At 37.9% G+C, this 16,402-nt stretch overlaps 1 protein-coding gene across 1 annotated transcript; it reads right to left on the bottom strand.

Annotated features, from left to right (window-relative positions):
- Positions 1-862: 862 nt before the first annotated feature.
- Positions 863-15,574, bottom strand: YARS2 (tyrosyl-tRNA synthetase 2). The gene is made up of 5 exons (XM_007943158.1): positions 14,793-15,574; positions 12,576-12,743; positions 5,662-5,817; positions 5,174-5,344; positions 863-1,022 (listed from the first exon to the last, which is right to left on the bottom strand). Exons 1-5 carry the CDS (start codon positions 15,572-15,574, stop codon positions 863-865), a joined length of 1,437 nt encoding a protein of 478 aa, XP_007941349.1.
- Positions 15,575-16,402: the final 828 nt, after the last annotated feature.

Below are 16,402 nucleotides of genomic sequence, written 5' to 3'. Positions count from 1 at the left end.
TAGATACTGGGTTTCAACAACCAACCTCTGGTTAGCAGTCAAATGTCTTAGGCACTGCGCCACCAGAGCACCTCAACTAGAACTACTGTTACCTTAATAAGCCATTAATTAAACAGGGCTGTGGATTATAATTATACTAAAATTTAGGGAAGGGAATGGAAAACTGAATTAGAAGCTTTCTGAAAGTTCAAGTACTGATTTTTGTTCTGTTATTTGAAAAGAAACTATTTCTACTATAATTTCTAATGCACACTATGGCTTCATCTAAATTTTCTCCTTTTCAGATAGAACTACATATATCTGCTTCCTAAACAAGAAGATAATCAAATAGTATTTTACAAATTTACAATATTAGATATTGTTTTTAATATGGACTGAAGTGCTGCTAGTTTTAGAATGATTGCACTGGTGAGGTAAGTGCTCTGTATCTGATACAAAAACCAAACCAGCTGCCGTGAAGTCTAGTCACCTCATATAAAAGTTTATAATCCCATATATGATCTGTTTTTCTCTGTTCCTCTTCATCACTCCAAAAAGGAAAGCAAGCAGGGTAGGGTAGAAAAGCATTTAAGACTTTTTCATAAAGTGTAATTTTTAAAAAAGATTATCTCTGAAAGTCATTGTTTTCTATGGTAGTCCTTAATGTTTGTGGATCAGGAAATAAAAATATTCCACCATCATACAAGCACCTTATTAACAACCAACCTATATATATGAAATTACTCACACTGTGAGGCCTAGAATATATTCCATCCTGTTTTTTCTGATTTGCGTAGGCGAAGGTCTAAGTTCTTGAGCCAACCTTTTATGTATCTTGAGAATAAATGATGGATAAAATTTGAACAACCAAAAGGATTTTTCTTTATAGCTGAAGCCATTTTATAATGTAAAAATTCTTTTTTCCTATTTTAAGTAGTGAAAGTCCATTCTTGAGTATATGTTGTCCAACAACTAAAACACTCTCAGGATTTGTTACTGGTTTGTGATTTATACTAACTCCGCCTTCTGTTATCATCCGATACCTAAAAATAGAAATGTTTAGAGACTAGATAAATTAAATCATAGTTGAATCAAGAATACAGACACAACACAATTTCATTTAAATTTCAGAGATTCTCCAAGCCATTTAGCCCTGTACTGTTATATTCCTCTTCATTCTACTAGAGTCTCCCTCCATTTTATGCTTTTCCAAAGGAACAGATTTAAGGAATAGGAGGTTTCTTTGTTTAGTGGAGGAAAAAAAGCTGGGATATCTCACAGCTCTTGATAGAACTATTTAGTTGGTAGTGGATAACCACTTTCTGGAGAGCACCCCTATCCATAAAAAAGGAAAGAAAATCACAGAAAAGAATTTTACCAAAAATAAAGAGGAGACCAATCCCACTTTTAATAACCTACCCATGAGATAAAAGTCACAAATACATTGTTATCTATAGTAATCTTTAGTAAATTTGCTTATGAAACTGGAAAATTCTTACAAATTATATTCTTAGACTATGCATATAATAGCAAAATCTGTAGTAAAATAAAAGCAAACATTTCTTAGAGATGAACTTGGCTGACTTTAGAAATGGAAAATCAGCAGCTGATATATTAAATTCTAGATCACAAACATTTTTTGATGATCTATGCAAAAGTAAATAAGTTTTAAGTTTTTTATATTATCCAATATATCCAATAAACATTTATACTCTTACTATGTGCTAAATATGAATAGTATTGGAATCTATCCAGACAAGTGAACATTACAACATACTGAAAAGTGCTAAAAAAAAAAAAAAGGATGCTGTAGGATGGTGGATGTGACACCTAAACTGGAAGAGTGAGCAGTAACTACCTTCATAAACAGGGCAAGGGAACATGGGAGTCACTACAAAGAAGTGAAATGTGAGAATAAAGAGGGCTAGAGCATGAATGGCTTTGGCAGTTCTTATGAAAGGCAAACGGTTTTCTCTTACTTGAATGTTACCAAATGACATTAAGAAGCAACTACTCCACACAGTTTTGTAAGTACAATAGTAAAAGATTCACAATTAAGACTTTTTTTTTAAGGAAATATTATTTTAAGTTGTTTTCCAGTTTCTGATCATGTTCTACATTTTGTTGAAATGCAAACCAAACCCTATAGCTTATACAACTTAATCAACTTTTCTATATATCTAAAGAAAAATGTCAGTATTGGCACCCTGGCTAAATTAAATACGGTGCCATATTAAGTAGTGGTAAAATTCTACTATTAGTAAACAAGTCAGGAAACTCTAGTGAAATATAAAAATACTTCCAATGAGGAAAATTATTTTAACCAATGACTCACTGTAGGGGAGGTATATTACACCACTCACAAATTCAGTGTATATTAAATAAACAAGCATATGTTTGTGTTGTTGGTAGGTGCCATTGACTTAGCAACCCCATGAATAATACTGCTGGTCCTCTCCCATCCTCCCAACCGTTGCCATGTTTGAGTCCTCCAGGGAATAGTCTCTCCTGACATGTCCAAAGTACATGAGATGAAGTCTCACCATCCTCACTTCTAAGGAGCATTCTGGCTGTATTTCTTCCAAGACAAATCTGTTTGTTTTTCTAGCAGTTCACAATATATTTCGTATTCTTTGCCACCAACGTAACTCAAATGCATCAATTCTTTGGTATTCCTTATTCACTGTCCAGCTTCCACATGCTTATGAGGCAATTAAAAATACTATGGCTTGGGAGCTCTGGTAGCACAGTGCCTAAGACACCTGACTGCTCACCAGAAGGCATTTGATTGCTAACCAGAAGGCTGGCAGTTCAAACTCACCAGCCACTCCTCAGAAGGAAGGTTGGGCAATCCTACTTCTGTAGTGATACTGCCTCGGAAACCCATGGAGGGGTCGCTATGAGTCAGGGCCGACTCGACGGCAAAACAACAACAACAACAACAACATGGCTTGGCCCAGGTGTACCTTAGTCCTCAGAGTGACATCTTTCTTTTTTTTTTTTAACACTTTCAAGAGGGCTTTTGAAGCAGATTTTCCCATACAATATGTCGTTTGATTTCTTTACTGCTGCTGGGCATTTACTGTTGGATCCAAGTAAAATGAAATCCGTGACAACTTCAGTGTTTTCTGTTTATCATTATGTTGCTTATTAGCCTAGTTGTGAGGATTTTTGTTTTATGCTGAGGGGTAATCCATACTAAAAGGTGTAGTCTTTGATCTCTATCACTAAGTTCTTCAAGTTTTCACTTTCATCAAGCAAGATTGTGTTATTGTATATCAGAGGTTATCGAGTCTTCCTCCAATCCTGATGACTGGACTTCATCTAGTCCAACTTCTCAGATTATTTGCTCAGCATACAGATTGAATAAGTATGGTGAAAGGATACCACCCTTTCCTGATTTTAGTCCACATAGTATTCCCTTGTTCTGCTGAAGTACTTTCTGGTCTGTACATACAAGTTCTACATGAGTACAATTAAGTATTCTGGAATTCCTATTCTTTGCAGTGTTATCCATAATTTGTTATGATCCATACACTCAAATGCCTTTGCATAGCAAATAAAATACAGGTAAACATCTTCCTGGTATTCTCTGCTTTCAGTCAATATCATCAGACATCAGCAATGATAGCCCTCATTCCACATCCTCTGCTGAATCCAGCTTGAATTTCTGGCACTTCCCTTTTGATGTACTGCTATAACAGCTTTTTAGTTATTTTCAACAAAATTTTACTTATGTGGGATATTAATGATATCGTTCAAAAATTTCTGCACAAATAAAATTAAAAAATGGGCACAAATATGGATCTCTTCTAGTGAGTTTGCCATGTAGCTGTCTTCCAAATTTTTTGGTGTAGACAAATGAACATTTTCCAGGTTACATTCTTTTGCTGAACATCTCAACTGGTATTCTGTTGATTCCTGAAGCCTTGTGTTTTGCCAGTGTCTTCAGTGCAGTTAGGACTTCTTTCTTTAATACCATTGGTTCTTGATCATATGCTACCTCCCGAAATGGTTGGAATGTTGACCTACAACTCAAAGCTTTAATTTTTTTTCTTAACTTCTTTTAGCTTGAGAAATGCTGAGCACGTTCTTCCCTTTTGGTTTTCTAACTCCAGGTATTTGCACATTTCATTATAATACTTTACTTTGTCTTCTCAAGCCACCCTTTGAAATCTTCTGTTCAGCTCTTTTACTTTATCATTTGTTTACTTTATCTACTCTACATTCAAGAACAAGTTTAAGAATCTCTTTGGGTATCCATTTTGGTCTTTTGTTTCTACTTAAGGACCTTTTGTGTATTAGAGAATCATTAAGGTGGAATGGAAGGTGATGCAAAGGGAAACAGTGGAGGTTGTATAAATATAAAGCAATCTAGGGCTCTTTAGTATAGCAGCAAATAAACCAAAATAATTTGAAAGGAAACAGCACACATAAACAAATACCATCCATAATGACTGTAGGCTAATAACTATTTGACTTATGCTCATACTCCTGTAGATGAAGCATCTAGGTCTTCTGGCTGACCAATACTTTTTCTTTTACATGACTGTTTCCTTATAAATTGATAAGCATCAATTATATACACTGAATTACTCTCTTATAGAGCACCTTCTTCCCTAATAATACCACTTAATTAACTTAAAATATTTTACCCACTTTGTGAATAAGAAAAACATACAATTCCCAAGGGGAATAATATATAGTTTATAGTAATAGTCTTATAAAGGTAGATCATATGCTTATTTCACTTTTAGAAAATCAACTAACATTTTAAATACGCTGAGCACTTCTGCATACTTCCTCCAAATAGTATGAAAAGAGGTGGTGTGAATCTGTTCACTTGGGGCTTCTGTTATCTGTAACCTCAAACTGACCGTTTCCCTGGACTGATCCCAGTGTATAAATGTGGTCTCTTAAATGCAAGCCTCTTCCAATGCTGGAGAAAAAGTGACTGAGTTAGACTTAATGAAAGACAGCATAGTAGTACTGCACCTGATAAAAAAATTTAAGGTATTTTCAACATTAACTATATTCTATTTTCACTTTATATTATGACTAATATAACTTCTGCATGGAGTGTGCAGTACCATTAAAGCAGTATCAGGGAAACACCCTCTCTGAAAAGAACATGCTGTGAATTTTAACATTTAATTTTCAATCAGCCATGAATTTAAAAGTTAAAAAATTTTACCCTCGGGGGCCATCTGGAATGGCATTCGCTTTGCGGCAAGTATCTAGGACGCTTGTTCCAGGGTCAAGAACTAATTCGGAAAATGAAGCTTCCTTAAACAACTCTTTTAACTCTTCATCAGACATGACCTCCAGTGCATCTATGCTATTATGATAAAGAGCTTGTGTACACCTGAAAAACAAATTTTTAAGAGTCAAATCATGAATGCTTATTAAAATGCATGTTATAATACCCAATAATCAATTATGGAGTGCCCATTATGTTTTAGACTGAGTTTTTGAGACACTGAAATCTATCTTTATAATTCGTAAATTTTATTTAGGATAGTCTTTTTCTCCATCAAATAGAGGCTATTTTAAAGCACTGAAGTCAAACACTGATAATCCTTAACAGTACTAAATGACAAGATAATCCTACAACAGTGTGGCTCCAAGTTTTCTCAAGTCTATCGACTAAATAACGAAGTATAAATTATTCTAAAATGTTACCTTTTAGCAGATTTTAGCCCTTCTTGCCCATGAACAAGCTTTGTTACTTCTGCAGCAAGTCGCTTTTGAGGACCCCGCTTTTCTGGCTCTTTGACATGCAGCTGCATTATGTGGTTAATTTCTGAAAGGGGCAGAAAAGTGAAGAGCTTCAGGTACCTTAAGAACAAAAAATAAAGTATTAGGTTTACATCACATACTGAAATTTTATCTCCAGCTCCTTTACCCTTTAAAGAACATGCTGCTTGCTTTTATTTTTAAATATGAAATACAACATAAATGTACAGAAAAGTTATGACACCCATGTACACACTATCCAGAATGAAGATATTACTATTTAACTTATTTTTGTAAGAAAAAAATAGTATAGATACAGACAAATGCACTAGCCCTATCACATTTCTTTCCCTGCCTCAAAAGATAACCACTAATCTAAATTGGTGGACATCTTTCCCAAGCATGTTTTTATACTTTTATTTTATGTATATATACCCATAAACTCAGAGTATTATGTGACTTAAGCATTTTATATATAAATAAAATCTTTTAAACCTTTGGTAAAATATAACACATAGAAAAGTATCTAAATCACAAACATGGAGCTTAATTATCATAAAGCAAACATCTACGTAACCATCACCTGGGTCAAGAAATAACAACACTGTCACTATTCAAGAAAGCCCCAAAGTACCACAACCAATCACCTCCTCCAAGTTAACCACTATTCTGCCTTTTATGGTAATCATTTCCTTATAATTTTACCATCTCAGTATGGCTCTCTAAATAGTATCACTTAGTTGTGCCTGTTTCTAGACTTTATATAAACAAGATCATAAAGTATTTTTGTCTAGCTTCTGTGGCACACCATTATATTGTGTATACACTTGTTTCACAGTATAAATAGTCCGTAATGTATCTTTATTCTACTGTGGACATTTGTTTTATCTAGTTTTGGACAATTACTAAGTAATGCTGCTATGAATAGCACATATATTTATCTTGGTGGACACATGCACTAATTCTTTTGGTTATGTACCTACAAAAGGAACTGCTAAATATGGTTATATGCATCTTCAGTTTTAGTAGATATTGCCAAACATTTTTACAAAGTGGTTCCATCAATTCACTTCCCTACCACCTTGGAACAGCTCACAAACACTTGGTATTGCCAACTCTTTTATGCTTAGCCATTCTGAAGGGCATGTAATAGTGTCTTTTCATTATGCTTTTAGCTTACATTTTTCTCGTCATCATTACAATTAAGCACCTTTTCACAGATTTTTGGCCTTTTGGACAGGATCTTTGTGAAGTGGCTGTTTAAGTCTTTCCTCATTTTTCTATTGTTTTTTTCTTATTAACTTACAGAAATTCTTTATATTAATTTGAATACTAACTCTTTATCAGTAACATGTACTGAAATATCTTCTCCCACTCTTAATGGTAACTTATGATGAACATTAGATCTTAATTTTAATTTAGTCTAATTTTTCAATCTATTCCTTTTTTGTCCTTTTTAAGAATCTTTCCCTATCCCAAAATCATGGAGAAATTTTCCTGTATTATCATCTAAAAGTTTTACTATCTTATGTTTTGTTATAGATTAGGTCTGTCTCTATCTGGGATTGATCTTTGTATACAGTGTGAGGTAGGGGTTAAATTTCATCCACCCCACACACATCCAGTAATCCCAGAAATATTTAAGGCTGTTTTACCTTGCTGCTCGAAGTGTCATCTTTGTCAGCAAATAACCTTAAATACTTGCATCTGTTTGAATTCTCTAATCTGTTCCATTAGTCTCTTTATTTAACATTGTATTTTAAAATCTAGAGATTATTACAATTAAGTGATTATGAAATTTTCAAAAAGATATCAGTCTTGATACATTAAAACGCTAGGACTGTATTATCGAACACTCTAGGAATAAATATAAAGAAGGGAGGGGGAATCTTCTTAATTACTGTAGTTTTGTAATAAGGCATGATATCTTCCACTCTATAAGAATGTTTTGGCCAATCTTATTGGGCAATCCTTCCTGCCACTGAGTCAGTTCTGACCCATAGTGACCCTATTTACAAGAGAACAAAACACTGCCCAATTCTGCACCATCCTCACAAATCACTATGATGTTTGAGCCCACTGCTACAGCCAATGTGTCAATCCACCTTGTTGAGGGTCTAATACATTTTTGCTGACCTACTTTACCAGTGTTTCACTACTTGTTCATAAAGTTTTCACTGGCCAATTCTTTGAGAAGTGGATGGCCTCTTCCTTCTTCTAAGTCTGTCTCAGTCTGGAAGCTCTGCTGAAATCCGTCCACCATGGGCAGCCCTGCTGGCATCTGAAACATTGTTGGCATAGCCTCTGGCCTCACAGCAACATGCAAGCTACCACAGTTCAACAAACTGACAAACTTACTTAGCTTTCCAAACCATTCTGCTCACTTCCCCCTACCTGTTCAGGCCATCCACTGGCTCCCACTTCCTGCCTGGAGCTCTCCCTCTTACCTGAACACAGTCAGACATATGGATTACACCTCAATAGAAAGAAAACAAAAATCCTCACAACTGGACCAATAAGCAGCATCACAATAAATGGGAAAAAGACTGAAGCTGGCAGAGACTTCATATTATTTGGTTCTACAATCAACACCAATGTAAGCAGCAGTCAAGATATCAGGCAATGTATATATAGCACTGGGCAAATTGGCTGCAAAAGACCTTTTTGAAGTGCTAAAGAGCAAAGACGTCTCCTTGAGGACTAAGGTGCACCTGACACAAGCCATGGTGTTTTCAATTGCCTCATGTGCATGTGAGAGCTGGACAATGAATAAGGAAGACCAAAGAAGAGTTGATGCTTTTGAGTTGTGGTGCTGGCAAAGAATGCTGAAAAGTTCCAAGGACTGCTAAAAGAACAGATCTGTCCTGGAAGAAGTGCAGCCAGAATGCTCCTTGGAAGAGAGAACGGCCAGACCTCATCTCATCTACTTTGGTCATGTCAGAAGGGAATATTCCCTGGAGAAGGATATCATGCTTGGTAAAGTGGACAGTCAACGAAAGAGGGGAAAGCCCTCAACAGGATGGATTGACACAGTGGCTACAACGATGGGCTCAGGATTAGCAAGGATTGTGGGGCTGGCACAGGACCAGGTGGTATTTCATTCTGCTGCACTATGAGTTGGGTACTTGACGGCACCTAACAACAACAACTACTTTACCAAGCATGATGTCCTACTTAAGGGGTTGGTCCCTCTGGATGACATGTCCAAAGTACCTGAGATGCAGTCTTGCCATCATTGCTTCTAAGGAGCATTCTAACTATACTTCTTCCAAGACATATTTGTTCATTCTTCATGGTATATTCAGTATTCTTTGCCAACATCATAATTCAAAGGGAACCAGTCTTTCTTATTCATTGTCCAGCTTTCGCATGCATATGAGGCAATTAAAAATACCATGACTTGGGTCAGCCACACTTTAGTCTTCAAAGTGACTTTTTTGTTTTTTTTAAACACTTTAGAGAGGTCTTTTGCAGCAGATCTGCCCAATGCAATACACCATTTGATTTCTTGACTGCTGTTTCCATGGGCATTGATTATGGATCCAAGTAAAATGAAATCAATTATAACGTCAATATTTTCTGTTTATCATGATGTTGCTTACTGATCCAGTTGTGAGGATTTTGGTGAATCTTAGCTCTTTTAATTTCCATGTAAATATTAGAATGAGCTTATCAAGTTCCACAAAAAAAAAGCTTGTGTAGATATGAAGGAAATTAAAATGAGTATGTCCATTAAACTGAAAAGAATCTCTCTATGCCATGAATATGATATAGAGAGCCCTGGTGGCACAGTGGGTAAAGTGATTGGCTGCTGATAGGTCAGTGATTCAAACCCACCAGCCACTCCATGGGAGAAGGAAGTGGTAGACTGCTTTTGTAAAGATTTATATGTACAGCCTTGAGAACCCTATGGGGCAGTTCTACTCTGTCCTACAGCTCTCCTTTTATGTAGGTAGTCTTTATTTTCACTCAACAGTGTTTTTTAATGTTGTGCAGAAAGGTTTTACATTAAAAAAATTTTTTATAATTATTCCTACAGTATTTTGATGGTATGGTATTTTCTGAAAAATACTGTCACAGGTTTATCTCTTTTTTTATTAATTTATTTAAGAGTTTAATGCCATGTGAATTAATGAGAATATAAATCATTTTTAAAACCTTTATAGGTGTCTTATGCACCATTAAAGAAAAAGGAATTTAAAGTTACATTTGTGAGAGAACAGAAACTAGGGGAAAATAAGGTTATTCGAGTTTAGGATGAAAACAGTGAAAAAACTAGAATATGCAAGCAATAAAAGTCTTAAAGGCTTATTAGATGTAGATCACAAACTTGCCCCTAAGCTTTTAGCAAGTACAGTGGTTTTGTTTTTATAACTTCTATTCTTTGGAACACAGTTAAAATTATGTTTCATAATAATCTAAACAGTATGGTACTGGTGTAAGGACAAACATATAGACAAATAGAATACAATTGAGAATCCAGAAGTAAATCCATTTATCAAAGGCCAATTATTTTTTTACACGAGTTCCAAGTCAATTCAATATGGAAACAGTCTCAACAAATAGTGACAGGACAACTGGATAGCCACATGCAAAAAAATGATGCTGTACTTCTACCTCACACAATATATAAAAACTAAAATGGATAATGATCTAAATACAAGAACTAAAAGTATAAACTTCTTAAAAGAAAAAACAGTGTTCAATCTTTGTTGTTGCTGTTGTTATGTGCCGTCGAGTTGGACCTGACTCATAGCGACCCTTCCTTAGGTTCCCTAGGCAGTATCACTGGAAGTAGATTGCCCAACCTTCCTTCCGAGGAGTGGCTGGTGGGTTTGAACGGCCAGCATTCTGATTAGCAGTCAAGTGCCTTAGGCACTACGCTACCAGAGCTCCTGTTCAATCTTTAGAATCCATATATTTGGCAAAAGATTCTTAGATATGACATGAAATATATGAACAACCAAAGAAAAAAAAATAGCTAAATTGAGTTTCATTGAAATTAAAAACTTTTGTGCATCAAAGGATATTATCAAAAAGTGAAGACAAACTACAAAATGAGAGAAAATATTTGCAAATCATTTATCTGATAGAGGCTTACTGTCCTGGATATTATCAAGAGCTGTTACAATTCAACAATACAAAGACAACCCAATTAAAAAAAAATGGCCAAAGGACTTTAAATAGACATTTCTCCAAAGATACACAAATGGCCAATAAGCACATGAAAGATACTAACATCAGTCACTGTTGTTGGTTATGTGCTGTCGAGTCGGGCCGACTCACAGAGACCCCTCCTTGGGTTTCCGAGCTCTGGTAGCATAGTGGCTAAGACACTTGCCTGCAAACCAGACGGCTGGTGGTTCAAACCCACCAGCCACTCCTCGGAAAGAAGGTTGGGCAATCCTACTTCCGCAGTGATACTGCCTCGGAAATCCAAGGAGGGGTCGCTATGAGTCGGGTTTGACTCGACGGCACATAACAACAACAACAGCACTACCAAACCTTCCTTCTGAGGAGTGGCTAGTGGGTTTGAACCGCCACCCTTCTGGTTAGCAGTCAAGTGCCTTAGGCAGTATGCTACCAGAGCTCCTAACATCCTAACATCAGTCACTAGAGAAGTGAAAATCAAAAGTACAGTACGATTACTACTCACACCCAACAGGATGGCTATCATAAAAAAAAGAAGCATTGGCTAGTATGTGGAGAAACTGGAACTATCATGTACTGCTGGTAGGAATGTAAAATGGTACAGCCACTGGGGAAAACGGTTTGGCAGTTCCTCAAAAAGCTATATATAGACTTACCTATGACTCAGTAATTTTACTCCTGGTTATATTCCCAAAAGAATTGAAAGCAGGATCTCAGACACAATGTTCATTACAGCATTATTCACAATAGTCAAAAGGTGGGAACAATCCTAGTGTTCATCAACAGATGAATGGGTAGTCGTATACATGTACAACTAAATATTACTCAGCCATAAAAACGAATGAAGTTCTGATGCATGAATGAATCTTGAAAACATTACGCTAAGTGAAATAAACCAAACACAAAAGGACAAATATTATATGATTCCACTTATGGGGCGATCTACTTCCATAAAGATTTACAGCCTCGGAAACCAAATGGGGGTCTATGAGTTGGAACTGACTTGTGGCAGTGAGTTTGGTTTGAGTTTTATATTACGTATCTAGAACAGGCAAAATCAGAGAATAGAAAGTAGATTAGCAGGTGCTTAGGGGGAAAGAACATGGCAGAATTATTGTTAATGAATACAAAGTTTTTGTTTTGGGTTATAACAACTGCAAATAGTAGTAAAAGTTGTGTAACATTGTGAATGTAATTAATGCCACTGAAATATATATTTAAAAATGGATAAAATGGCAAATTTTATGTTACATGTATTTTACCACATAAAATTTAAAAAAAAGAATAGCATTTATTTCCCCTAAATTCAAACCTTTACCAAAAACACAGTTTTTAAATAGAAGCTTTGAAAAAGATTAAGAAAAAGAATTACAATGTTCTGGTGAGATGATTTATGCCTTAAATAGAATGTAAGTTAAAAAAGACTATAAAAGGTATTAAAAAAAAAAAAAACCAAACTCACTGCTGTCAAGTTGACTCGACTCATAGTGACCTCTCCTTGGGTTTCCTAGGTGGTATCTCTACGGAAGTAGATTGCCCAATCTTCCTTCTGAGGAGGGGCTGGTGGGTTTGAACCGCCAGCCTTCTGGTTAGCAGTCAAATGCCTGAGGCACTACGCCACCAGAGCTCCTATAAAAGATATATAGAGATTCAAAGGCAAAATTTTATTAGTGAATGAATTTTTCTCAACACTATAATAAAGAACTCACCTTTCTACAGAATCATCTTGTTGCCTCACCAAGAACTGATACAATTCAAATGGAGATGTTTTATCTCTGTTTAGCCAAACAGCATTGCCAGCTGACTTTCCCAACTTTGCTCCAGTTGTACTTGTTATTAGAGGGACAGTGATTCCAAATACATCTTTTCCAGTCAACCTATGCATAAAGAAAAACTTTTATTATGTGCTCCAAGCACAGTAGTGGTAGGTTCCATTACTCACACTTAAGATTTCAGGCTGGTCACTTACTCCAAGGAAACTTTCTTGACCTTTTAAGTCTGGATTACTTGCCTCTCTAAAGTGCTGCTATAGCACTCTATATACGCCGAATATGTCATTCTGAACTGCAGCTGTACCAGTGGCTCTGGGCAAGCCAAGGGGAAGAGCTGTGTAAGTAGGGACCACAGATTTTTTAATAGGCTAGATGAGAAAACTAGGTGAAGGAGGAGTCAGGAAGAGACACTAAAGGAAGTATTTTTAAAGGATTAAAAAAAAAAATTAGTATTGCCATGCAGCACATGGCCTAGTCCTGTTCTATCTCCCTCAAACAAATGCCACTAAAATCTACTTTACTTGCCAAATACTTGGAGCTGAATTTTTTTTTTTTCCTTGAGATGCCAAGAGGTGCAGAGATAAAGCAGAGGACATTCCATTAAGGAAACCAGTCATGTGGCAGGTATGATAGGAAGTACTGAAAATGTAAGGCATTTGACAGAACTAAAGCCACTAACTAAACTATGAACCAAACCTATTCTATTTAAAAAAAAAAAAACCCACCCATGTAGATCTGCTACCTCTGTAAAAGAAAATGGCACTCCCTCTCTGACCGAGATACAGTGAATTCCACAGAAAAATGCAGTTTGCCCACCCCACTCGTATATACCCTTGTTAGAAATGGCAGATGTTAAGAGATTATTTTACTTGTACAGGTGTTAGACATAATGTTAAACATGTAACTTTAGTGGCTAAGCCAATTCTCAGAAAAGGACCTCCCCCCCAAAAGATGTTTTTCTGACCCCTTTTACATTACCCTAAGGAGCTCCAGTGACACAGTGGTTAAGGCATTCGGCTACTAACCTAAAGGTCAGTGGTTCCAATCCACCAGCTGCTCCACAGGAGAAAGGTGTGGCAGTCTGCTTACATAAAGATATGTTGTTGTTTTTGTGCCCTCGAGTGGGACCCATAGCAACCCCTCCTTGGGTTTCCCAGGTGGTATCACTATGGAAGTAGACTGCCCAACCTTCCTTCCGAGTAGTGGCTGGTGGGTTTGAACCGCCAGCCTTCTGGTTAGTAGTCAAGTGCCTTAGGCACTACACTATCAGAGCTCTCTACATAAAGATTTAGAGCCTTGGAAACCTTATGGGGTGGTTCTACTCTGTCCTACAGGGTTGCTATGAGCCTAAATGGACTTAGCGGCTGTTCCTGGAAGACCATGGTCAGCCAAATCCTGTCACTTGTAGCCATCCTTACAAAGGAGGCCAACATGTACAAAGATGGTCGGTCAACCAAGCCCTGGAACCTGCAACTCTGTAGATATAACTAATCAAATGCTTCAGGTGAATATTCCCCTCCCATATTTGCGGTTTTTGCCTTTATTTTAACCTACAGCTCTTCAAAGCACATTGTTGGATTTCTCCCATCTTGTGAAACTTTTGTTCACAGTAATGAAACTCTTTGTTTTAAATTTTAAACAAACTCGTGATTCTTCAACTACAAGTGGCATAAATAAGCCAGTTTCCCAAATCAGAAAGAAACAAAGGAGAGCTACTTGGGCAAAACATATACAATCCACTCTTCTTAAACCTGATTACTGACAATTGGTTTATTTCGTAAAGAGCTTTAAAATACGTCCCTTACTCTTATTACCACAAATCAATCCTTCAATTCTACTAACCAGTTACGCTAAAGATTCTTAATGAGGATAAGACCAACAAGGGCTTGAGCCAAAAAAAAAACCAAACTCATTGCGGTCCAGTAGGGTCCAACTCATAGCGACCCCTCCCTATTGCCCAACCTTCCTTCTGAGGAGTGGCTAGTGGGTTTGAACGGCCAGCCTTCTGGTTAACAAATACCTTAGGTACTACGCCACCAGAGCTCCCAGGGCATTAACACAGGGTATGGTTCTTCAATCCTAATATTGCATTACAGACCATTCATGAATAAATTATTTGGTCCTAGGATTTCTCCAGGGTCTAAAAGCGCTTACTTGTGGATGAATTCGTATCCGGATACAATGTTGCCCAGCTGATCAGACCCACCCAGCTGGACCCGGCATCCATAATGCTGAAACAGGTAGTAAAAGTCATAGGCCTGGAGCACCTGGTATAAGAACTCTGACAAGCTCATGCCCTCAGAGCTTTTGAGCCGGGTCTGGACACTGAACCGGCTAAGCAACGTGCCCATGCGGAAGTGGCAACCCACTGTTGCCAAGAAGTCCACCAGCTGTTGCCTCTGGTACCAAGCCGAATTGTCTAGTACAGTGAAGCTGCCCCATGCCTGTCCATCAGCGAAGAACTGCTGATGATTAGCCGCCAGCGATTGTAGGCCTTGGCGCAGGGCGCGCGCGTTGGCTCCCACGCGTTTGGCGTCCAGTGCCTCGCGTTCCTTAGTGCGGCCGCTTGGGTCCCCGAGACGTGCCGTAGCGCCTCCAACCAACGCGATCACATTGTGGCCCGCTCGCTGGAAGTGAAACAGGCCAAGCACTGCCAGCAGATGCCCCACATGAAGCGAATCGGCCGTGGGGTCGAAGCCACAGTAGATAGTCTGGGGAAAGTTGTCCGCCCTGCTGCGGTCGAAGAGTTCTGGAAGCTCTATCTCCGTACTTCTGTTTGGAAAGAAATCCTTGAACAGGCCTCGTTCCTTCTGCGCTGCCAATAACCCCTGGGAGCCCGAGTGGGCCTTACGCGATCCCAGGGGCAAAACTGCTAACCCGCCAGAGGTACTGAACCACCGGCTACGACAAAAACACCGCAACACGGGCGCCGCCATCTTGATGGCGGAACAAATGGAATGCTGGGATCTTGAAGCTACTTTCGTGATTTTCTGCGCATGGCCCTATGGGGCGAGAACGTTTGTGCCCTCGGGACCCGCTGAAGTTTTGACTAAGTACTGAGGGATTCCGTGTTAGGGTCTGGCCACACTGTTGTGTAAAACTTTTTTTTTTTTTCAATGATAGTAGTAAGTACTTACCTCTTAAGGCTGTTGTGAGTACTAAGAACTACAGCTTTTGGCACTTGGTCAGTGCTGTACACGTTAGTTTTCATTTAAATCTTAACGATATTTTAAATTTTATTTAAATTTGAAAATAATGTGATATGCAAGCTCTTTGAAGTCTTAGCTGTATGCAAAAACTTAGAAAAGTTGTGAGAAGTTAACTGGTTTAACTTCATGGAGAGGTTATGGAGTTGGCGTTCAGATGCAAACAATTTTGTAGTACTAATTCCCCAAATGAATAATGGATGGGTGCATCTCCAAAAACCCATTGGAGTTCAGTCGATTCCTACTCATAGTGGCCCTATAAAACATTAGAACTGCCGCTATAGGGTTTCTAAAGCTCTGTATGGAAGCGAACTGCCACATTACCACATCTTTCAGTGGTTTGGAACCGCCGACCTTGCGGTTAGCACCGGGCACTTAACCACTGCACCACCAGGGCTCCTTCCAGTGCTCCTTAGTCCCGAGTATTCATGAACTTTCCCAGGAGGTGGCAGTCTTGTCCCACTTATATCGAGAAAAAAAATTGACTAGGCTGCGTTAAGCCCAATGCGGCTCAAACCCATCAGCCACACCTGGGAAGGAAGGCTGGGCAATCTACTT

This window comes from Orycteropus afer, unplaced genomic scaffold, assembly GCF_000298275.1.
Source record: "Orycteropus afer afer isolate SDZICR_OR568_19922 unplaced genomic scaffold, OryAfe1.0 scaffold00100, whole genome shotgun sequence".
Taxonomy (NCBI): domain Eukaryota; kingdom Metazoa; phylum Chordata; class Mammalia; order Tubulidentata; family Orycteropodidae; genus Orycteropus; species Orycteropus afer.
Note: the sequence above shows the minus strand (reverse complement) of the source record. Positions and strands in the feature narration are given on the sequence as shown.

What these genes read in the sequence shown, in the direction of transcription:
- YARS2 (XM_007943158.1), bottom strand. Translation starts at nt 15,574, where the DNA reads ATGGCGGCGCCCGTGTTGCGGTGTTTTTGTCGTAGCCGGTGGTTCAGT. An exon ending in GGATACGAATTCATCCACAA is followed by an intron (nt 12,744 to 14,792) that starts GTAAGCGCTTTT and finishes CTTTATGCATAG; the next exon opens with GTTGACTGGAAAAGATGTAT. An exon ending in ATTCCAGATGGCCCCCGAGG is followed by an intron (nt 1,023 to 5,173) that starts GTAAAATTTTTT and finishes TTCTATTTTTAG; the next exon opens with GTATCGGATGATAACAGAAG.